Source organism: Phasianus colchicus, chromosome 7 (assembly GCF_987193195.1).
Source record: "Phasianus colchicus chromosome 7, bPhaCol1.hap1.1, whole genome shotgun sequence".
Classification (NCBI taxonomy): Eukaryota; Metazoa; Chordata; class Aves; order Galliformes; family Phasianidae; genus Phasianus; species Phasianus colchicus.
Genome location: NC_143442.1, coordinates 22,243,449 through 22,268,121, shown reverse-complemented (window position 1 = coordinate 22,268,121; position 24,673 = coordinate 22,243,449). Strand labels below are relative to the sequence as shown.

The 24,673-nt window shown below is 34.7% G+C and overlaps 2 protein-coding genes across 3 annotated transcripts in view; both read left to right on the top strand.

Moving 5' to 3' along the window:
- The window catches only part of CCDC141 (coiled-coil domain containing 141), a 47,517-nt gene extending 30,944 nt beyond the window's left edge, over positions 1-16,573 (top strand). Inside the window, exons 18-25 of the mRNA XM_031601132.2 lie at positions 2,730-2,870; positions 4,882-5,070; positions 6,659-6,842; positions 8,139-8,248; positions 9,991-10,083; positions 10,733-10,816; positions 13,419-14,305; positions 16,128-16,573. Of these exons, the coding sequence (XP_031456992.2) occupies positions 2,730-2,870; positions 4,882-5,070; positions 6,659-6,842; positions 8,139-8,248; positions 9,991-10,083; positions 10,733-10,816; positions 13,419-14,305; positions 16,128-16,392 (1,953 nt within the window). The 3' untranslated portion in view covers positions 16,393-16,573. The remainder of the gene's footprint in view (positions 1-2,729; positions 2,871-4,881; positions 5,071-6,658; positions 6,843-8,138; positions 8,249-9,990; positions 10,084-10,732; positions 10,817-13,418; positions 14,306-16,127) is intronic.
- Positions 16,574-19,080: 2,507 nt separating this feature from the next.
- LOC149917272 (tyrosine-protein kinase transmembrane receptor ROR2-like) lies at positions 19,081-23,452 on the top strand. 2 transcript variants are annotated; one of them, XM_090144103.1, is made up of 6 exons: positions 19,081-19,274; positions 19,710-19,836; positions 21,489-21,643; positions 21,741-21,870; positions 21,965-22,124; positions 23,240-23,452. In XM_090144103.1, the coding sequence occupies exons 2-6, from the start codon at positions 19,806-19,808 to the stop codon at positions 23,370-23,372; spliced, it is 609 nt and encodes a 202-aa protein (XP_090000229.1). In that variant the 5' UTR covers positions 19,081-19,274; positions 19,710-19,805; the 3' UTR covers positions 23,373-23,452. The 2 variants fall into 2 exon arrangements, with proteins under 2 accessions (XP_090000229.1, XP_090000228.1); XM_090144102.1 differs by lacking the exon at positions 19,081-19,274 and having other exon boundaries at positions 19,635-19,836.
- The last annotated feature ends 1,221 nt before the right edge of the window (positions 23,453-24,673 follow it).

Sequence of the window (24,673 nt, the reverse complement as noted above, 5' to 3'; positions counted from 1 at the left end):
ATGTGAATTTACAACACTTTAGTGATAATGAGCGACCTTAGTTCACAAGTCAGTAGGAATTGTTATTTCATAGTGTAATTCTCACTTGTAGTTAATTTTGATAAGTGGATAACAATGTTGAAGTGCCTCCTAGAGAGACTAGAAATCAAAGCACGTTAGTGAAATTGTACTGTTAACAAAAAAACATGTTTAAAGCAGTTGTTTATAAACTGATTTTTTTTCATGTGTATCATAGTTATGTGATAAATCTTAGTGACTGACATCTAAAACCCTTTCCACCATCATTCTCTGTTCGTGACAGCCCAACTATAGTTAGGAGCAGCTGCCTGATAAATGACTATGACACAATGGAGAAGTCATAAAGTTCCATTAAACTTGGCTGAAGTCACTAGAGCATACTAAGGTGCATAGATACTTTAATTCTCATTGTATTTTGCAGGAAATACTAGAAAATGGAGGTATGTTTTAACTTCAGTTTTCTAACAATTGAGCCATGTTGTACCTTGGTAAAGTTGCTGATATGAGCAAAAGTTGTGTACGTGTGCTCAGAGGATAACATGCAAGTCTGAGCTGAATCTGGTTTTCCACTGAGGCTAAAAGAGAAGAGTGGCAGCAGCTGCAGACCTTTGACACATGAGCCATCATATCTGAAACAAGGCGATCTTATTTCACATGCTTTGCGGAGAGCCTCTGTCCTTAATAACAGATCACTAGCTGATATATCTGCATTAAGCCAGTGAAATAAATTAAAGAGAACTCTTAGTCATCTCTTGTTTTCCTCAAAATTAAATCAACAAATAAGGCTTTGTTTTGAATACAAAATATTATTCTACAGAGGTGGTTTTATTAACGGTGCTGTTAGATTTTAATATTCAGTATCCTTAGGTGGGATAAAGAGCTTAAACTGATTGGAGTTCACAGTGTAAGTGATAGAATTGGTTTCCCTTTTATTATACTGAGTGAATATCATCAGACTGTTCAGTGCTGAGATAATGTAATGGAGTCACCCTAGATGGAATGAAAATGAAAAAGATATCCCTTGGTGGATTAACGTTAGTGTGTAATAATAAAGGTGAATTGCTAGCTTTTCCAGCGTCAGTAGCAGCAGAATGAGCATTCAGTACTCCTTTGATTTTTAGGGGTAGTGCTCAGGGGAGACAGTATGACTCTAATTTAAACAAAAAAAAAAGTTTCAAATATTTTAACTAAGTATTAAATTGTGGGTGTTTACCTGAAGCTAAGTTATTAGAATGGACGCATTTCTTTGATATCATTTCCTTTAGATAAATATAATTTTTTAGGATTTATTCTATGTTCTTCTGAACACAAAAGACTGTCAGCTCCCAAAGGGTGTGAAATTCACAAAAAGCTTTCAGATTTTTTTCTTCCTTTTCAATTTTTGTGAACACTTTTGAAGGATTTGTATTTATTTTGGAATTCAAAAGTTAAAATACCTCTTCTGAGGTATTAGCAGTTTACTGTAGCAAATTTTTTTCCACTTGTCTGGTTCTTCCTACTGCGTAAAGGCATTCAAAAATAACTGCAATATATTTTGCAGATGTAAATGAAATAAAAATTGTATAACTTCCAGAGAAAACATACCATTTTACACTTAAATTCATAGTACTTTGTAAATACTTTGTGATACTTTGTTTGATATGCCTCTTTATGGAATGCCACTAGTGCAATGAATGAAATGAATGGTTTATTAAGGACCTGTAAAATGACATTGAAGCAAACAGATAATTGGAGTTGGAGAGGAAAAAAAGAAAGAAAGAGGAAATAAAATAGTTATTGAAATTCAGGTGCTCATATACAGTCTACATCCTGACCTTGCAAAGAACTGAACTCAGATGCTGTGAATAATCAGACTGGGATATTTAGACTACCACAGTATATAGAACTGAACACCTGTTTAATCCTCTCAGAAGCAGAGCTTCTGCTATTTCTAAATACTGTTTCCATCCATTTCATTTTCCAATATTATTTTCTGCTGTAGTGCAAGGATTATAGAAACACTGAATAGTCGATAAACCTATCAACTTTTTTCTCTGTTAATCAATTCCCAGTATAACAATAACATTCTATTTGAAAAAAAAAAAAAAAAAAAAAAAAAATTGAAATATTGTAGGATAAAGGCATTGTAAGTAAATACAAATATTGTACTTGCTCCAAAAGTAATGCCTCTTATTTCCATTTAAACAAGAAAACAATAATACTATTTGATAGAGACAATTCTTAGCAACAAAAACAAAATGCTACTTTTCAGTATAGTTGCTACTATTAGCTATGCATTTTCAGCAGCGATGAACGACAACTTCTATGCCATTCTCATAAAAATCTGCATAGCTGTCCAGAATGCAGCTTGTCTTTCATGTTGCTGTTGTCACCGCTGAAACCCAGCACCCACCACCTTACTTCAGTCACATTACTGTTTGGTCTCCATAAACACTCAGCAATCATCAATGAATGTCAGTGAGTGGCATATTGTACACATGGAAGAATTTAGTGAATTCTTCTGACATAAAAAGATTGTGTTTTCCTCAATTAAAAAAAAAAAAATCTGAGGATATAAAGATGTTTTATGAGATGACACAGTGTTAAGAATTTCTGTATTAAATATTCAGTGTTCAAATCGTGGATAAAAAGCCTGTGGGCGGGAATAAAACAAGCTAAGCAAAAGAGTATTTTTTTTTCTCCTACTGACAAATATGATTACTCTTTTTCAGCTTAGAGAATCATTTAAGGACCTCAAAAAGAAATTCAACAACTTGAAGTTTAACTATACTAAGAAAACTGAAAAAGCTCGAAATTTAAAAGCACTTAAAATACAAATTCAGCAAGTTGATACATATGCTGAGAAAATACAGGTAATATTAGAAACTTTAGTATTATAAATATTTGATTGTTTGAATTGCTATAGCCTATGCCAAGCAGTCAGAGGGAATGCGAAATCTTTTATGTTCCCCTTGATATCATTTCCTTGTCTCAATCACAGATATTTTTAATTGTTCTGCTCCTTTCATTATCACCCCAGTTCTAGACTTCCTACTGTTCACTCTTTTTTGTCCTATTTTCATTATTATTTAACCATTTATTCTTTCCTTTTCCCTCTCCTTAACACAAATAATTAACTAAAACCAATATCCCATCAAATTCATGAACAATAAATACGTGTATTTCCTTTTGCATCCAGCTGCTTTCCTTTCTCATTTCAACATTTTGGCCTTCAGAGCCCTTTTGTGTTTCTATTGCCTGGAGTTGCTTATTGGAACCTGAAACTCTTCTGGCCGTACCTATTCTTTGCAGTCACCAGAAATTCTTCTTCCAAATCTTCCAATGATCTTTTTAGAAACCAAATTGCCCTTTAGTTACCCAGACAAAATGCTTTTCAGTTCACTTGCCCTGCAAGTTTTCTTTTCACAATTTTTCTCAAAATTTTCAGTAGCTTCTATGATTCTGCTCTCACTATTTCTTGTCTTACTCCTTTTACAACTTTTTTCCTTGATGATTCAGATCATGTAATCAGTGAGCTTAGAAGGGACTCTCTGCAGGCTGTCTAGTCCTGTCGTCTTGCTTAGAGAAGGATCTACTACAACAGGTTTCTCTGTGTAACATCCAGTACTCAACTGGACATTCAGCTATACAAAGAAACATGTTGTACTGTCCAGCTGAATACTGGACATTACGTACTCAGTCCCTTAATCATCTTTCTAGCCTGTTGCTGAATGTGCTTCAATATGTTCAGGTCTGTCTTGTACTGGGGAGCAAGAACTGGACACAGCACTCCAATGTATACAGCCTCACTGGTTCTGAGTAGAAAAGAATAATTATCTCCCATGATTGGCTGACAACACTCATCATACCAGTGTATATTTTGAGAATCACAGAATCACTGAGGAAGGAAAAGACACATAAGATCAGCAAGTCCAGTCATCGCATAGCACTACATGTCTACTACTTAGCCACGTCCCTGAAGCATCAAACTCGCATGTCTCTTAAGTATCTCCCAAGTTGGCAATTCTGACACTTCTCTAGGCAACTTTTTCTGGTGCCTAACCACTCTTTCTGTGAAGAAACTCTTCATGGCATCTAATCTAAACCTCCCCTGCTACAATTGCAGGCTGTTTTCTTATGTTCTATTACTTTTCACCTGACAAAAGAGACTGACGCTCACCTTGCTACAACATCCTTTCATGAAACTGTGGAATGTTCATGTAGCTGTTTAGGGAAATAGTATGTATGGGGACAGTTCATTAAATACTTCTTATTTCAAACCAGTCTCTCATATTCCAAGATAAAATCAAGCACCTGTCTTTTACATCATTTTTATAACTGACATCCCAGTGAGGTCTTGATCAACTGGAAAAACTAGGATATAAAATATATAAATGTGTATGTGTAGACATATACCATGTAATCCTACAAACTACTTGTTATTGTCTTTGCCAGATATCACTAAGTACTAGTATGAATATGTTTTCCTCTAGGTCTTTGGGGTTATGTTAGATTATCACTAATGTTGTTTATATCAGATTCTTATGTAATATTACATATTGTAGGGCATAAATGACTGTTTAAATTGACTTGCACTCCATCAAATTAAGAGACTATTTAGATTTGTGAACAGTATTCCAGATCCAATGTTTAAATCATACGGATCTTTGTTTACATGTTGAAAATTTCATTCAATATTTAACAATGTTTATTTCAGTCACTAGTGTAGAGGCCCTTCAACTTGTCTTGCATTTGGAAATGTATCTTATACTACTTACTTTAAAACACAGAAGTGAAAGTAGATTTGTGCATTTTACATATTTTTAATTTACTGTTTCAGAACTGGAAATGCTTATTTGTGGTATTGATGCATCTTTTAAACAGATTCTTAAAAAGAAGATAGATAATTTAGAGAAGAAATTAGTGGACACTGCGACAAATGAACCCAATGTTAGAGTTGTCTTGGTGTCAATCAGTGAGTTACAAAAACAGCTGAATGATTTTGGCAGAGTTGTGGAGGATTATAAGCAGAATCTGGGCCTCACAGAGCATCTGCAACTCATGATGGAAGAGGTACTAGTAAGCCTATGGCTGTAATTATGACTCAGGATTGGGGTAGATAATGAGTGTTTCTAGCAAGAAATAAAATATGTGACTTCCAAATGTAGTAGATTGGTGGAAATATGGATTTTCTTCCATTTTTTCTCTGTAACTTTGTAGAGGTAGGGGGGGGGTGAACATGGGATTTGACTATATTCTTGTGCTGCTATTCTTAAGACTGAGTCCTCCACTGCCATATGACTTTTGTGGTGATTCAGTACATCTGTAATCATACTTTACTTTTGGGCTCATTTTCTGTAAGTTCTGGGGCAACACAGAGCCACAAGGCATTCTTTAACAGCTGTCAAATCACAAGAGCCAAGTCATCACAATACTCAATTTGTTAGCTGTCAGGAAGAGTTGCCTGTGAAATGTGCAGTTCTAGAACTGAAATGTAAAATGTTTGATACCTTAACAGCAGCATAATATTTTATGCGTATTATATATATAATCATGTCTGTATGCCTATATCATGTCTAATCATGTCTATATATGTAATCATATCTGTACATCTTTAATATACTTCATTGGTAAATTAAGTATTTTTTTCCCAGAGTGCAGCCTTGTCTTTTTTGCAGAATTCTCTAACTTGGTTTTAATACACCTGAAGACTGCCTTTTATTTTTAAAATATATTTGCCGTACATTTTTTAAGTTTGTAGCAATACTTTCCTTCTTGCTGTACTGTGTTGGTGCATCTGTGTGTCAAGCACATTCCTGTTATCATTGTTTATCTTTAGAAATGACACTGATCTCCAAGTTCATCTAAATGCATGATGAATAAATTCCCTTAATGATGAACAGTAATAGTAAAGTTTGTTTTAAAATGTGATTTCATTGTCTACTGATCAGATAAACGTGTCATTTCATATAAGTTAGCAAACCAATTGATGTTGTGGATTTACATTAACATCCACATCCAGTCTTATACTTGGGAAAAAGATTGTTTTCCTAACATAGCCTTTAAGATGTCTTCTTACTCAGTGTAAAGTAGAACTTATTCAAAAATTTTATGTCAGAGTATAGGCATAATCTTAAATGGTGATTTTAATGTCAATTAAAATTAAGTTAATTATTAGCTACTTCCCATGATGATGTAATATAGATATTGAATAAGTAACAGATTAAATGATCTCTTCAGTATTATTAACCAAAAATATTTTTAAGGGTACATTCTAAAACCCATTCTCATTTGTAGAAAGATTCTCATCATATTTAATGACTGTTTTGCCAGTGAACTAAATCTAAGCAACCTTGCTTAGATCATGATACAAAGTTTTCAAAGTTAAGCAGCTGATACATAAAATGGAAAGAACTTGGAATTAAAACATGTTTGAAGAAACTTTAATTTACGAATCCAGTGTTTAAAGAAAATGGAACAGGTTTTAATATTTGCAACAACATTCATAATGAAAAATGTTTTCAAAGTTAAGCTGTAATCACAATATTTAAGGCAAAATAATTGCCATTGATCACTGAAATTACAATAATAGCTTAATCTACTTGAAATGCTGATATTTGTTCATTCTGATACAGTGTTTATCCCTTTCAATCTACTTCAGTGTCAGTTTTGCTTTGAAGATGTTAGTGCAACAGTCATTAGAGTTGGAAAGTATTCTGCCGAATGCAAAACAAAAGAAGCAATGGAGACTCTCTACAAGCAATTCAATAAGTTTATCGAGTCTACGGTGCCTCAACAAGAAGAGAAGTTTCAGCAGATTATAGATCTGGCTGAACAGTTATACGGTAAGGACCTACCTAGTAACATTGGGGAAAAAAACTCAAAGTATAGTTGTTTAGGACAGAAGGAAGCAGATTTCTAGATTTGTTGACTTAAAAATAAAACTTTATGAAAAGTTAAAAACAAACAACAAAAGTTTTAGAGTATAGACTTGAAAATGTGAAGGATTTCAGGAAAAGTACTAAAGTACTAAAAAAATAAAAAATACAGAAGTACTTGTCAGCCTGGTAGTTACCTGTGCTCACCCTGTAATCTGAACGTGAATGTCCCTGTAATATTTATGAGTTTAGAATTAAGACTTCATGGCTCATGATTACTTGTAGAGACTAAATCTTTGAAGTCAAAGTATGTTAAAGAGTTATGCATTAATGATGAATTTTTACAGTGTTGTGACTAACTATTGGTATTTGATTGCTAATTTTATGTATTTTCAAAAAAAGGTGCACTGTTTTGTAAAAATTGTATATGCAGTTCTATCAATTGAGAACATTGATTTGTTGACTGAAAAGAATGCAGGTCGACCAACTTAACATTTTTCTTTTTTCTCTAGCTCACAATGTTTCTGTACCCATTGAAGTTACTTTATTCAAGTGTCTATCCAAATGTGGAAGAATAATCTATAGCTTATAAAGTCAAGTAACAAATCTGATAAAATTTCAACAAACTGTGCTTTCAAATTCCTCTGATTTTGTGTTGGGAAGACTAATTAGAGAACAGATCTTTTTTTCCTTATTTTTAACCCTCTAACATTTTAAACATTCTTATCCTAGAGAATGTATTGGCAGAATGGATTCTTAGCATGATCTCAGTTTCTTATTAGGAACGTTGGGAGAAAAAAGCTGCTTTGTGCTTTTTTTTATTTATTTAGTTTGTTTGGGAAAAAAGCCTTTCCATCCTGCCTTTGTTTTTTTATGCCTTATAATAGGGATTCAAATGTCTTCTAGCTTTATAATCAGTCTGGCAGTTCAGGAAACAGTCTGAGGCCAGCGCTTTTTCAAGCGATGTCACTGACCAGATAGTAGTAATTTTAATCAAGGAGAAACACAGTGGAAGACTTGGCAGATACTATGAGGTGGGATGTCAAGAAAACTAGTAATAGGTAGGAAAGTGCATTTCTCTATACTAAAAGCTCCTTCAGCAAAATAAAACAGATTTAAAATATAATTATTACATGGAGGTTATAAAGTATATTCATTGTTAAATGTTTCTCTGAGGTATTATGGCTTGTTATTTTTTGTGGGGGAGAGGGTTGTATTTTTGTTTTCTTTTTCATAGAAAAAAGCTTTGTTTTCCCATTTCAGGTTTTGAAGAAGGAAATAAGTATGTCGAAAAAGCTGTAGCAAAGTACAAAGAAATCCTTAATTCTGTTGATGAGTTGTGTAGATCGCTGAGAGAATTTAGAGAGATTCAGGTATTTTTCTTTTGCCTTGGGAATATATAGTATCTGCATGAATATATTGGAGTTAGTGTCTGAATCAGTACTTAAAACAGAAGATCATCAATGGGATAATGAAACATTTCTTAGTTCTTTCATGCAAGTTCAGCAATCATAACAAAACAGTGAAATATCACTTTTTTGTGCACTAGATATTCACCCTGTTTTTGTTGTTGCTTTTGTTTGTTTTTCTTCTGGACTTCTTTTTGTTATAGCTTTCAAGTAACTTTTAGGGAAGAATGTCATGTTTTTCTCAGCTCTGAAATACAGATAAGTGCCAAATTTAAATAATGCCAAACAACCTAACTTATTTCATAACAGGAAAAATCGCACCAAAACACAAATTGTGTTAAAACCCAAAGTCATTTAAATTAGAAAAACCTGGCTTACAAATGTTAAGGATGACAACAAATATCTTAGTTTTGTATTCCTGTAAGCTTCTTTAAGCATAGCTGGATCGTTACAGGAGGTAGATGATGGAGGAATATATTTCTGTAATATAGACTCAGTCTACTCCATCCTACCTCACCCTCAGAATAATGCATCAAACCGCATGCAGCGACACCTGATGGAGTAATTCTGTGAAGCTGGAATACATAAGATGCTCAATATCCTGTTGATGTTGAATGCTGTTTCACTTTATGCTGTTGGAATTTTTCCATTATTTCCCATAGTATAGAAACTGCTTAACACTCAGATTATCCATTAATAAGTCTAGAGGCAATAAGAGATGCCAAAATATAAGTGAGTTCCATAAGTCTTTAAATAAAGAGAAAGAAAGCTTTGCCTTCCACTGCTAGCATGGAGAAACTTCAGTGTGTATAATTATTTTTTCAAGATTACCCTCTCGGTCCACATGTATCTAAATAGCAATGTGTGTACATCAATAGCTCCAGATTTTGCCAAGACAGGGCTTCATCTTTTAATCTTTTTTTGCTAGTTCAAAATAATACTTTGACTAATTTTGCTAATTGTGAAGTTATCTATTTAAGAGAGTTATTTGGAAACATTCTTCTCCCCCCTCACATGCACAAAGTATTTATTGATTAAATTAATCTTTCATTTAGACAGCTCTTAGGTATTATTAAGAGAAAAAGACTTATTACTCAACCTGAGTATTATCACAAGGAAATTTTCTGCAACGCAGTAGTTCTGTAATTTTCTTCGAATTACAGATGTTGCTTTTTATTATAAAATGCATAGTCTAAGATTTTAAAACTAATGTTTTGATTGTACATTTGCAGTCAATAGTTATGTATTAGTTATCTTATGAGACAGAAATAATTTAGCAAATTAGCCAAACAAATAGGCACCATGAGTATGGAATGCCATGAATAGGAATGCAATTTCCTGTCATTTTTTAAACAGCAAAAATTGAAAGGAAAATGTCATATTGTGTATCCTTCATTTTTCTTTATTCTTTATGCCTTGTACAAATTGGTTAGTATTTCTCAAATTCTTGGCGACGCACTTGATTTCTGCAGCCTTAGGGTGCTTTATACTTGCCCTGTCTCTGAAACAAAGCCCTTAGCTTTGAAATATGTTGTCTTTTTTTACCCAGGAATGAATGAATTAGGTTTTGTTGAATATGTTTGTCATAAGTAACATACACTTTTGCTGATGATGTGCTACACCATTGCACAGAGCATAAGTCAGTGTGAAACTACTGATTACTGTCTTCTGTTGTGTATCAACTTAATTTTCTTTTCACGTGGCAGAAAGATGAGTTTGCTGGAGAGCTGGTTACTGTTCAAAAAGAAGGAAATGGTCAAGAAGTATGTCAAGACAAAGCAGATGAAGAAAAGCATCAGGTTGGTTTGTTTTGACTAGAACCTCATTTGTTAGGAGGCCTTTGTACATTGTTGGAAAGTTTATTAATTTACACTCATGAGCATCCCTTAAGGTAAATTTTGTCAGTGTAGTCTTGGTACCTTCGTTTGTCTATTTTTTTTTAGATACTCCATGCAACCCACACTTTCTTCCCTACTCAATTTTCTTTTTCATACTTTTTACTTGTCTGTATAACTCCTCAACATCCTCCACACAGAACCATTTTTCCTTTTGAAGCTCTTATTTTCATACTCTTTTAATGTCTTTTTTTCCTTAAGTACTATTGACGCATTATTCGTAACACAGCCATCTTCTATGTGACCATTTCTGCTTTCTCAAGGGAGGACATATTCTGGACTCCTTTATAGTAAGCATTAAGGAATATAAGAAGTCATAAAGGAGACTGCTTTTAGTATTTCTTAGAACTCTAAAATTCATTCAACCTCTAGATACACGGGATGAAAGTATTCAGTTTATTCATAATATGCTATGAGTGAAGCTACATAAGTCAGAATTTGAACAAAGTAATGGTGGAAGTTTTGATACTTTGCAAAGTCACAAATCATCAGAAAGACAAATCATTATCTTTAACATGAATTTTCAAATGTTTTTTAATGTTTTTTATTGCAGATGGGGTCAGATATATTGCTTATAAATCCGAAATACGTTACTGAGAAGAGAAACAATATCCTGTCTCCTACCAACACTAAACAGGTATCAGTAGCATGTTGAAGATAATGCACAAAGCAACGTATTTATAGGCTAAGTATACATTTAGAATTGTAAAAGAAAAAATATCCTAGGACATAGATATTTGATTTTTGATATATGATAAATACAAGTGGTATTAAAATTGTCAATGAACAAATGCTGTCTTAGAAATGCAGGCAATAAAAAAAGATTTAATTGTTTTTTTTTGAGATTAATTCTTCTAACTTGATGAACATTTTGAAGCCTTGGGGTACTGGTTTGTAAATGTATCAGACTTCCAGATCACATGGGAATAGATGTTTAAGTCTTTACAAAGGTAGGGTAATTTAGGAGTTGATTTAGAGATCTAAAGTTTTGCAAGATGGTAATTTAAAGCAATGCTACACGACATTAAATTGTGTTCTGTAGAAATTCAATTGACGTTATCATTCCCTTTAGTTCTATATAGAACATCCTCTTCTCTGCTGATGAACCAAAACTTAGCTTAATTTACTTTGTCACCTCTGTTCCAAATTGATAGGGCTTTCACTATTGACTTGGAGCCCAGATTTCACTCAGAATTTTGTCTGTTCAAAAAAATAAAAACAATCTGGAAGATCATCTCACCTGGCAGAAAGCCATAGCCTTATTTTTTATTTTGCTAGGCCACAGCCCTATCAGTCCTTGTTAGACTGTGCCTCAGCTGCTGATGGGAGATGTGAAGTATGGCAATTATGATATCTCCACCCTTTTCATCACTCCATACTTCATTTAAGTAGGTTCATTCTCACTAGGTCTTTTCTGTCTTAAATTTCCATCCCTTCTGGGAAAGACTTGGCTCATTCCCAATCTCACATCCAACATATAATTTTGTCTATGCTTCTGCAATTTAATTTTTGCAGTATTAATATACTTTAATAATAAATAAAATCCTCTAAAAATTGGTGCTTTTGGTGCTTTTCCTACTTATTTGATTACAAGTGGCAGATGAGGGCAAAAGCCATGCTGCTAAAGCCTGTCTGACAGTTTGCTCACAGCTCACTGCAATTTTTTTCACCAGAACATCAGCAGTTTCTCTAGGGTCATTTTAAAGCAATGTCTGGAGTAACTCTTCCATGACCTCTGAGATTTGATAACTATGAAACTGGCAGCACAGCCCTGCACTAGGATTCTAGATTAGTTAATGGAAGATTCCTATGTTGTTGTGGCTTTCCAATAGATATGTCCTAAATGTATGTCAATGTGCACAAATGGGTAGGCTATTGAACAGAATGGATATAGACCATTAATTTCATTCAGCCAGCCTTTATTATTTGGAAAATTTGGCCTGTGTGTCTTGTTTTTTGTTTTTTAATATAAATGTTCAGTGTTTAATATTCTCAAGACACCTTTGACTCAATATTTAATCTTAATATCTAATAAGATTTGGTTTATTAAATTTGCTGATGGATTTCAAACCAATAGTCTAGATTTTCTGTCTAGGCATCTATTAACATGTAATTTTAAGAAAGACTTGCAAACCTGGTTGTGTATAAAACTGACATGGTCACTTAGAACAGTGATGGAAAGGTTATAAGAGCTGGGTGACAGTCAAATTTGCAAAGTTGAGAAAATGTACTGTACGAGGATATTAAAATTAATCCCTAAAAAGAAAAAATTTCTAGAAATAGCTGACCGTTAGTTAGAACCTCAGTAAAAACATTTGAATACATGACAAGTTGGAAAGTATAAATCAAGGTTTTATTTTCTTCTGTGTAATTGGAAAGGTGAAAAATTTACACTTTCTACCAATTTGGAAATTCAATTTTGATTGTTTTTATATCCACTATATATTCATATTGAAAGACAATTTGAGGGTTTGATCTCATCAGATACTTGTGGAAAACCTTTAACATGCAAACTTCATCTTTGAAGTGCTTTGAATGTTTTGGATAAAAGTGCAGTGCATACTGTCCTCACGCCACATCTAATCCTTTTTTTAAATGAGAGGTTTTTTATTCTTGGTAGAAGGAAATAAAAAAAAAAAATGTTAACATAGTTTTTTGTTAATATTTGGATGAGATCTTGACACAACTGGCACAAAATAAAGAAATTACAATGTGCTTGAAAAAATATCTTGAAGATATTGATTTAACTCTGTAACTCTTCAACAGGACAAGTGACTCAAATAATAGAAGTCCAGTAACTTGGCTATTAATCTACTTTTATTATGTAACTGTTTCCCATATAAATGTCATTATGCCGCCTCCTTCCGCATGTACACCACCAACCTAATACAAATGCTATTATAAAAACCTCCTACAGGAAGTCCACAAGTTGCCACTTGTTTACAGACGAGGTGCTTTTTCTTACTGTTCCTGTTATAATTAGTACAAGTACTTATTATATCTGGTAGTCTGTCCAAAGAGTTTGAAATTCCAGTTAGCTGTAGCAAGCTTTTTTGATGATTATCCTTTTTCACCTATTTCTTCCCCTTCTTATGATACATTAATTAAAGTTTAATTAGAAGAAATATTTCAAATATTTTTGCTAGCTTTTGTATGAAAAGGCGATGGTTCAAACGATAACCTGTTCTCTCTCTATTTTTCCTTTCTTTCCATTCTCCTCTGTCCCCTCCTAATTTAAGGAGAGGAATAAATTGGCTGATATTCCAATTATCTGCCCAGCTGGTGAGGATCTTGTTTCACAGGATACAGAGCTGTCATCTTCAGCCAAAGAGGATAGTTTACAGACTGAATTCCTGGCAGAAGAATTACCCTCTGGAGATGAATACGAGTGTATATCACCTGATGATATCTCTTTGCCACCACTTTCTGAGACACCAGAGTCCAATCTCTTACATTCTGAAACCGAGCTAGAAGAGCAACGCTGTTGTAGTTCTCATAGTCTGCATGCCAGTTCATATAGCTTGCAAATGCAGAAAACCTCTAGTGATACAAGATTGATGGAATCATCTGATCTCTTAACAAATTCTGCTTATGCTGATGCTACAAATACTAGAATGGAAAGGCCATCAACTCAGCTTGAGAAGTTTTCTATCTCTTCAACAGATTCTGGTCCAAATGTCACAGCAGATTCTCCTCTGCCTTGTAGTTTACAAGCAGAATCTGAAGCTAGCACTGCTTCCTACACAATAAGTGCCAAACCAGCATATAGCACAATCAGTGAAGTGCGCAAAACACTTTTGCAGCACCTTGAAATTCATAAAAGCATGGCAGAAACACAAGAACAATTGCATGACTCAAATAACTGTACTAAAACCCAGGACAGCCTGCATGCTTTGCCTGATGCATTCTCAGGTTTCGTCTTTCAATCAGACGCCACCAGAAGCTGTCAGAGGCAGATGGTCACCCGAGAAGAGATTAAAAGTACATCAGAAAAGAACAGCATGGCCTGCCTAACTGGGCAGGCTCCTAACTTCTCCCAGCTTCTGTCTAATGTAACCGTCATGGAAGGTTCTCCGGTAACTTTGGAAGTAGAAGTAACAGGAATCCCAGAGCCTACACTGACATGGTGGGTAGCTTACAATGAGAAAAAGTAAATATTAGTGAGGCACCTTGAATCACTTATAACTACATTCATTAATCTATAGACTAGACTAAACAGCTTGTATTCTTTCCACTCCACACTTCTGCATGGTTCCCACTTTCAGAATTATTTGACAATCAACCTACTTTAAATGATCTCTTTGTACATAATTTTAAGTATAATGAGAACATTGAACAACTGGAAGCATATTCAACATTCTTTAAGCGGATTTGTCAAGTACTTTTTATGTTCTGTACTTCAACATTCCATTTGTTCAGTACTGTCTTAAAATAAATGCTCACTCCCAATTTACTCTAAATCTGCATCTTTTTCAAGGTACTTGCCACAGTATATAGACAGGTGGACACAGTTATTTATATAGTCACTAAATATACATACAGACAAATATGTTTATAAATATGTGAGTTGTTCAAAATTGGAGATAGGTTACACATCAAAAACAAACTCTGTCTATGAGTACTTTTTATATACTGTATTCTTGCACAGTCCCTCTGGCTCTATCTCTGAACTTCAGTGTCTAATCAAATTTCTTTATACTCCATCATATTTTTCAATATGACATCTTAAAAGTTCCATGCAAAAGTAGATACTGGCTGAACAAGAGGACAGGATTTCAAGATTTCAGTATTAGTCCTGTGTTTTCTGGTCTACTTTTCATGGAATTTTCCCTCACTTGCCATTCCTTCACACTAGGCATTCACCATGGAGGCCTTTCTTTTAGTATGTTAAAATAATATATGCTTCTTAATGATCTTAACTTGAAAATGTTTCTAAAAATACACATGTAAAACATATATTTTGCAGAAGACAAAGCATATTTTAATAAGGGAAACTAAGCTGAATTTTCTCCCATGGCACTGAGAAAAATACTGTATTCTGCAATCTTGGTGGTATACCCTCTATTGGTATCAATAAAGTTACTTTGCTCCAAATCCAGTCATTCTATATACTTTGAGGAGCAGTGCTGGTAAAACGATGTACCTTGAATTTTGTTTTATCACAAGAAAGCATTAATTTAGCTTGTGAGTATGTTCATGGTTGATATCTGAGCTTTTAAAGAATAGCATTCCACAGAAAGTAAATGGGAAAATTATTAAAATAGATAAGTGATATGTTTATAATTTAAAAATTCAGTATGGTTACACTGAAATCATGTATTTGGTACCAGTGTCAACATTTCATTGGATATACCTTTTGGAAATCACATCTGTGTTTGGCTTAGGTTATGCTGAAATGCCACCCGCTAAAAAGATCCAGAATTTTCTCTCACTTCCAAAATGTATATTAGTAGGCAAAACCGATACATGGTGACAGATTCTGAAGTTTTAGAATATGGTACCTGTTCTATCCTGCCTGATGTGAACTACAAAAGTGTGAGTGGGCTGTGGTGGAGAAACAGGTCCTTGCCTGTTCTTTCTACTGAACACAGATGTTTGGCAATTTCTACATTGCTTGTGCATCTTAAGATCCTGTTTCCTTCAAATTGAATGAGGATTGACTTTACTAGCAAAATTAGGAATACAGGCCTTCATGCTACACTCTTGAGAACTGGGTGACTTGTCTGTGCAAAACCATCTTCAAAGCCACATTTTCCAGATGTAAGAAAATCTTATGCAGCAATTTGAAGAATTTAAATATTTAGATGTAACTTTAAAGATGAGGACTGAAAGCACAGCTGTGAACTTCCTTGCTGCTAATTTTGTGTTACAAGGTTATCTGAATTTGGAAAGCTCTGCTTGGCATACAATGACATAAATCTGACTTGAAAACTGACTCTCTACTTTAGGTACAAGAAGGGCCAGAAAGTGACTGCTGATGAGCACTTAAAGCTTTCCCAAAAGGAGACAAAGCATACTTTATTCATTCAGAAGGTGTGTGATAATGATGCTGGCCTCTATGTTGCTCGGGCTAAAAATTCTAGTGGCACTATATCATCAAGTTCTATTCTCCGCGTGCAAGGTAACAGGCCACCTATTGCAAGAATAGACTGGATAACACTGTGTATCATCTATATTAGCATATCACTAATGTACTGGCTATTCACAAAATAAGTATGGTACTGAATGCACTGGACTTGGTTCTCACATGCTAAGACAATTAAGTTTATTTTCCTACACTGATGCTTTCACCACCTGTACCAAACTACTTTTATGTAACATTTGATATATTGCTTGTTTCTTAATACCTGTGTTATGTGCTTGTTCTCCTTTATCCTAATGAAGCTGAGATTAAAAAAAAAGTTACAAGGACTTTCTAGAATCAGAGGTCCATTTTTGCATTTTAAATATTTTAAATATTTTAATATTTTGGCATTATGAAGTGCTGAAAACAGTTTCATAGCTACTGTTTTTCTCAGTACACACAGTGCTCATAGCAGCACATCCTCTATGGTGGGGAGGGAGAAGGGAAAGCTCTGCTTGGCATACAAATCTAAAATTTATTTTAAACATAAAATGTGCTTTTTCCAATGACGTTTTCTCATCTTTCATTTCTTTTCATTTATAGGATAAAGATTCTTAGTATAAAATGGTAATATTCATGACTGCAGTCATATATCAGACTTAAATTTGTCTCATATCAGCAGATAATCCCCAGAGATTATAGTTGCAGCAGACTTGTGATAATGTGCACTACAGAAATTTGGCATAGAATTGTCAATTTGCGTAAGTAGCACTTAGTGTATCCTAGACGAAACTTGCAAATATTTTTCAAAATGAGACCTGAGGCCTTCCAACACATCTACCTTCTAAAGCAGATGCTTGTGATACTTTTCTGTCATCTTATAAAAGTACAAGTCTAAATATTTCTGACAATTATGTAAAGCATTAATATAGGACAAGAAAGATGCTATTTTATGAAATGAGCTTTTTAAAAGTTTTAATGCACTTATTTCAAAAAGAATCAATCATGATGAGGAAATACTCAAAAGCACGCTCTTGCACGCTCTCTCTCACGTGTGTGTACACACGCATACACACATCAATCAAATAGAATTCTCCTTTAGTAAGTGGTAAATCCAAAACAAAAACTTGTCTACATATAAAAAATCATAACAAGAACAGCCATGGATGTTATTTATTATGTAATTTGATTAAATCTCTGACAAAAGCATCAGTAAAATGTTCCGCTTATAAACGCTTAAATGAAAATTAAGTCTCTCTAACTTTAGCACTTGTACAAGTACATAAAAACAACTGTGGCAAAAGCTGAATGATTTTTCCTGCATCTTTGATTTGCAGCTTTCATGTTATGTCTATGTTGATATGGAAAATTTAGAGAGGAAATATTTCTTTTCAGTAAATTATGCAAGATAAAGTAAATAAGTCATTTGCCAGGCAGCAGCCTGTGAGCAGAATAAATACTTGAACTTGCAGGGGTCGATGAAATTGAAGACTGACATTTAGATATTTTGGCTCAGTGACTGTAGCTTTATTAAAATTCCTGTAACTTCGAAACAGGAGACGTTCAGAAGGGAATATAACCTCATAGCAATGAGAGAAGGAAGATAATAAGAGGTAGTGCAAAAACAGGGGAACAAAATATTTGACTAACCCCCAAATAAACAACTTTGAGTTTGATCATCTCCTGAAAATGTTGATCCAATCACCCAGGTATAAAAATCAACTATTTTCCAAAAGTGTGCTATTTCACAGTAAAGCTATTTTTAATAATTAGTATGATTTTCAATCTTTCAATTTTCAAAAAAGTAAAATTCAGCTTAGTGTTCTTATGTCTTTGTGACTTCATCTATCTCTGTGTTTGTTGCAAACATAAAGCAAGGAACCTGTATGAGCAAGCTGAATTGCATATCCATTATATTAGGAAGCGTTGTGTTAAGAACAAACACAAAATGTCTCTTCTGTGAATTCTAAGATTTTTTTTATGCTAAAGAGCTGCCACTGCTTGACAATCTTATTTATAACATTCACTTTCTGTTTGAAAAAAACTAAGTGATGGCTGGTCTTCAGTCCTCTACTTTTACTGAGAGTTGTGATTCTTCCAGAAGCCTATTATTCAGAAATTAAAAGTACTCAAAGTTGTTTTGATTTGTTTTCTGCTTTTTAACTTTATAGGCCATTCAGGTCACTCTTCTAAATCACTTTTGCCTTCAATCTTAAGACTAAGTGTAAGTCCCAAGGAAAAAAAAAAAAAAAAGAAACCCTAAACAGGAGTGAAAGCAGAGATACTGCTTCCTTCTCCCTTGCCTCTGCCAGAATCTGGCCTTTAAATTAATCATTAACATGAGGCTAGTGACAGGAAGAGTCGTCCTTGGTCTGTGCTCTGTAGAGGCTAGACTCAAAGCTTCATCTTAGTTTTAACGTATGGGTGCTTCATCTTGAAAGCTGCAAAAAGTTTAATGCTAGAATGTTCATTGTTTTGTCTTTAAGTGGACAGAGAGCAAAGTTAAGAGATATGTTTCTCCCTTGTGGTTGGATGAGAGTCACCTTTGGAACAAGACAGCAACGTGTGGTGAATCTCTCTGTCCTACAGTAGGCAAGGCTGGAACAAGCATTTCAGACTTCACCCTTTGCAGAAATATACTTTTAAATCAATGCAATTCTGTTCTGTTTTTTTCTTTTACTCTGAATCATGGTTCAATAACTCATGAAATGAGACTTGTGGTTGAAGTTTGTAATTTCCGTATTTATTATCCTCTTTTAAAAAAAAAAAAATATAGTTTGATAGTCTTTTTGGTAGCTAATGTACTGAACAAGGTGTGAAAGGTAGCTGATCTTAATGGACTTTTTGAATACATTGCTTAATGAAATTTGATTTGATAGTCTCGAAGACTTCCTGGATGAGGAAATGGCACTGATGTTATATGCTTCTAGTTGATCATTGCTATGATGTAGTGTTAAAACAACACCCATGCTCAATTTTGTTGGCTGGAGAAGGACATCCTTAAGCAGAGAATTTCAGCAATAATTTCAAGGTTAGACTTTTATTTTCCTTATACTTCAGGTACCACATACTTTACTTCCTCCTTCTTTTAAATGTTCTCTAAGAGCAGAAAGTACATTTGGTTGACTTTTGTTCTGGTTTTAATGCTTTCTTATTTTACAGTACTGAGCTTTTCTAATCGCAGTCACAGTTTTGAACCTATAATTATGTCAAGATACCGGAATATGAACATCTTTCTGACTCCTCTCTTAAAAAGCAGGCTTAGATATCTCCTAAGCCTTGCAACATGAATACTCTAATGAAGCACATTACTAACCTAACCTCATTTCTTCCTTTATATGCAGGAGCTTATTAAGAAAGAGTTGAACAAGATTGTCTGACTAGAAGTGGAACTGTATAAAATACATGTTACTCAACATGTATAAATTCTAAGGGGAAGGGGCTAATTCTTTTCATTTTTCAAAAGAAGCAGCCTGATTGTGGGTCTCGGATGAGTTAGTAGGCTAAGGGAGGCTGAGGCATTGCTCTGGTTGTGTTTGAATCAGATGTGGATGGAGCTGCAATGGAGAAGGTGGATTCCTCTCAAGTGACTGGTAAGGTACACCTATTTCTGGACCTTTCTCTGGAGACTTTGCCTGGTTAAGCTAGTATACTGTGTGTGCGTGCTTCTTTTGTGACTCAGAGGAGCTATGCCTCTAAAAATTACAAGACAGATTCTCTTTAATGAGTTTACACCATGATATTCAAGGACAGTGGAGTTCTGGATAAAGATATTCATTTTTCTTACCTGAAGCCATCAGAATAGGTTTTTGGTAGCCTCAACTACCTGAAATATTTCTTTTTGTGATGCAGGAAGAAGTGGGCATGATGGTGATAGATTGATGGTTGGGCTGGATGGTCTTAGAGGTTTTGTCCAACCTTAATGATTCCATGATTCTGATATTTAATCATGATATAATGGGAAAACCATTGATGAAATATATGTTCCTTTTAGAAAGTTGTTATCAGGGTATGATCGCATCATTTTACATCAGACTGCAACGCTGTTGAGTTCTATAGCATGTTTTTCTAAGAGTTATAGGCCACTTTATAGTTTTCTCTGCACGTACTTCTTTGTTGCCTAGAAATTGTTCATTCTAGTTTTCATGTTCTGCTGACTCACTGATCCAAAATCAAAATGATATCTGATTGATCACTATCGTGCTTCCACTCAGATCTGATTTTTTTTTGTGTGTGTGAAATTGATTCTCCTATTGAAATAAAGCTGCAGATTCAAAAATCTGCTTTCAGGTGCATGCAATGAAATTATGGTAGCTTTTGCATGCCAGCTTTCAACAGCTGAGAACGGAGCTGGCACTGGTTAATACAGACTTTAGGTTAGCAAGAGTATGAGAGTGAAATTTATACACTTCTGCTCTATGTTCTGGCCTCGACTTACAGTATGGAAAGAATGTAAAGCAGCTTACGTAAGCAATAGGTTTATTAATACAAGGGAGTGCAAATGTTTCACTCCCAACACTGATATTTTGCAAAAATATCTAGCTCAGTCCGTCATATTTTGGATTCAGATTCTGGGTGCTTTTCTGAGATGTTACTTTTTGTTTTAAAATAGTGTAAATCAAAAGAAGAATGGATGTGATGTACAATAGTGCACTAAATACAAGAGTAAACTATCTTAACTTTGCTCCTTTATGTGGAAATGGTTTTGAGTTGAGGGAGGGGAAATTTAGGTTGGACGTCAGGGGGAAGTTATTTACAGAGAGAGTGGTGCTATGCTGGAACAGGCTGCCCAGAGAGGTTGTGGATGCCCCGTCCCTGGAAGTATTCAAGGCCAGATTGGATGGGGCCCTGGGCAGCCTGGTCTAGCATTAAAGAGGAGATTGGTGGCCCTGCATGTGGCAGGGGGGTTGGAGATTCATGATCCTTGAGGTCCCTTCCAACCCTGGCCATTCTGTGATTTATCTTCCGCTCTTTACTGAAGCACAACAATCAACATCCAGTTCCCTACTACCTGTACAACAAACATGATTCCTTGACATTAACATGGAACTAATATCACTATGTTGATGCATGAAATTATTAGATGTTTAGTCTTCATGTGTTTCAGCAAACTTTATATTATATAGATAAATGAAGTCTGCTTGTTCCAGTCTTGCAACATTGTGAATATTCTAACTATGAAAACGGATGTTTCTTCATCTGCCTTAGTGATGCCATTTAAAATACAGTGCATCATTTTTTCCAGTACAAGGAAAACAGCCAAATTTCATACAAAAATTTGGACACACAACTCTTCAAGAAGGAGAAGATTTAATCCTGCATTGCACTGTACATGGAAAGCCCAAACCACATGTCTACTGGAGCAAGGATGATATCCAAGTAGTTGCTGGAGACGTCAGTGTATGTTCTAATGTTCTTGAAATGTTTGTCAGAGAAAGATAATATATTTTGCTTTATGCTCCTAATAATCTCCTATGTGCATTCTATTGTTTTACAGACTGAGAAATTAGGAGATAACTACTACCTCTTAAAAAGAAATGTAGCCCTTGCTGATACTGGGAAGTATATCTGTGTTGCCAGCAATGAAGTCGGAAAGGCACACTGCTCTGCTATAGTAACAGTGAGAGGTGATTCACTTTGGCTAAGGGTATGCTTTAAGGCATGTCGCTGTGTTAAATGAAAGCTTAATTTCCAATTTTGGATGTGTTTGTCTCCTTTCAGAGAAAAATAAAAACCCAGAAATTTCTACTCAGGCTAAATCAGAATGGAAAAATGGGTACTTCTCAACAAAAGGGAATGTCACCACAGCTGAGCTTGTACAAGCCCAGGACATGTGTTGTGTGAGAGGCCAAATGCCAGTCCCGAGGCATCTCCCAGTAAGGTGTGTTACATCTCGTAGTACTTAAATAGCTGCAGTAACCTTAATTTACAAAGCACACACATAACACTTTTTCTGATCCTTTGAATTTTTGCATAACGTAAAGCACGTGATGTGGCTGCTTCTACACTTTTGCATTTATCTGCACCCAGTGGTATTAAATTTTGTTAAAAACTTTATAATACAATAGAAAATGAAATTTATGTGGAACAGGGGATTTAGTTCAGTGATTGTTTTGTTTTTGCTTTGATCTAGGTATCTTAATCTTGCTATTAACTTACAAATGAACAACTTAAAGGTACAAACCATTCCAGAAGTTCAGATATTTTTCCTTTGGTTATGCAGTGAGTTCTTGACATGACCTAAGAATACAATTATTTTTAGCATGTTGGCATTTTCTTTTTGTGGGACAGAAGTATTTGTCATAACAAACTTTCTTTTTAACATCTGCACAACACTAATGAATGTTTTGCAAAAGCCAGGTATTGCTTTCTCTGCAAAAGCAAGCTGATTAAGTAGGGCAGCTGGTGTTTTCTATATACATATTTGTATATATAACACACACTAATTCTCTCATATTACAGCAGAATATGGCTCAGTGTTACTTGAATTTATTAAATGAAAGAAACGGATACATGCACAAAACCCTCTATTAGTCATGATTTAATTTTCCAGAAATTTCCAGCTGATTTAGCATTGATTCACAAGTTTTATTTTGTTTTTTTGTATCACTGTGAGATAACAAGTATTCCAAAGCAGTGGAATCAAATATAAAATTACATTAATTTTACTTGATGCTGATATAGAACTCAGCATAATCAGCGCAATTAAAACATGGAGACTGTATAGAAAGATTAGATTTCTTTTTTTCATTATTCTTCTGTTTCTTATACCACAAGTACTCTCCGATTATTTGTTATTGTTAGTAAGATAAAGGATAATTTATGTTCTGTATGGAGTCACTCTGTATTTGATACTTAATTCGTTATCATCTCAAGACCAGGAATCTATATCAACCACTACACTGCTGCTTACGTAAGGCAATGTTGCAGCTGCCACAGTTTAAAACACAGACAATATAAACTGAGTTATCTGTTTGTTTGTTTTTTAAATAAAAGGTTTAAAGAGAAACTGTGGCTTCAAGGAGTGTATCTTGAGCTTGTGAGACCACCAGATGTTAGCTTCAGTCTGGAACATGTTCCTGGTTTACTTCAGCCTACTGCCAAGGATCCGAAGATGAACTGTGCCTGATTTATGAGGGGGTTCATCTTGTTTGCTGTGTCCATGTGTGATGAGAAAATGAATCTTTGAGAGCTATTTGATGTTTATCTAGGTTGAAATTTATATTTGATTTCTCTATAAATCGTTATTAATAAAACTCACTAATGCCCACCAATTATTAAGCAGTGTTCTTTGGGTTTTTTTTCTGGTTGTTAGACAATCAATCAGAATAAAATGATGGGAAAAGAGAGAATTGAGCCCTTATAAATTGCAGGCTCATCAGCACCAATCATTTTGTGGTATTACAATCAATGGCATCAGCTGTTCCCTTTAGCTTGCATGGAGAATTCAGACACAAATATGGCTTTCGCATATTGCTTATAAATATTCCTGGAAATTAAATATTGTGTTCATTACCTTATTCCTAAGGAAATGCTTTGGCATTTCCCAGCATCAAAAGAAATGGTGACTAAGTGTTACAGTCTTTGTCTAATACTTGCTTTGTACCACGGATGTCTTCAGGGACCAGGCATTTTCTTTAAAGCAATATAATGGAGAAGTCTTTAGCTAAATGGTTTCGGTTTTCAGGATTGGATTACTGTGATAAAGCAGTCCATTTCAAGCTGATGTGTGGCACTGTAGTCTAGAAGAGTGGAACTAGTTTCAAACTTGCTTTAACCAGAGATTTCACAGTTGTAAAATTACTCATGACCTGCAGCATCTTTTCATGGTATAGAGAAGACCTGAAGAGAAAATGAGTTTTTTGGATTGTAGGGCAACCATTAACAAAGGTAAACGTTTTGCTTCAAGGTGTCTTTTTCAACTCATTGCAAAGCTCCTTGCAAAAAACGAGGACATCTCAAATGTACCATCCACTTGCAGGATTGGAAAAACTGGTTGGGAAAAACACCTCTTTTGTCTGGCTATTTGGCACCACGACTAACAGGACAGCTAGTTAGATTTGGGATTATCTGCTATTCAGCTTCTGATTTTCTAAGTCCGAGCTTGCAAATGATTTATACTACCCAGATTTCTGGCTTGTACACTACAAGTGAGTCTATGTTTCCTTCAACTGCCTGTTATGGAACAGTTTGTCATTCTTTTATAAACATTTATCAGTCCTATGGTGGATTTGTATACCACAGCAACGCAGTTGCACTTAACAAAGGAAGCATACCAGGGTTTAAGCAGCACAGCATCTTTGTGCTTCATCCAAGTAGATGTCATTTGTGCAAAACAGGGCCTAACACCAAAGCACTGAACAAGTTTCCAACAAAGTGCAATATCTCTCCAAATTAAAGCATAAGCCTAGAGAGAAAACAAGAAGAAAA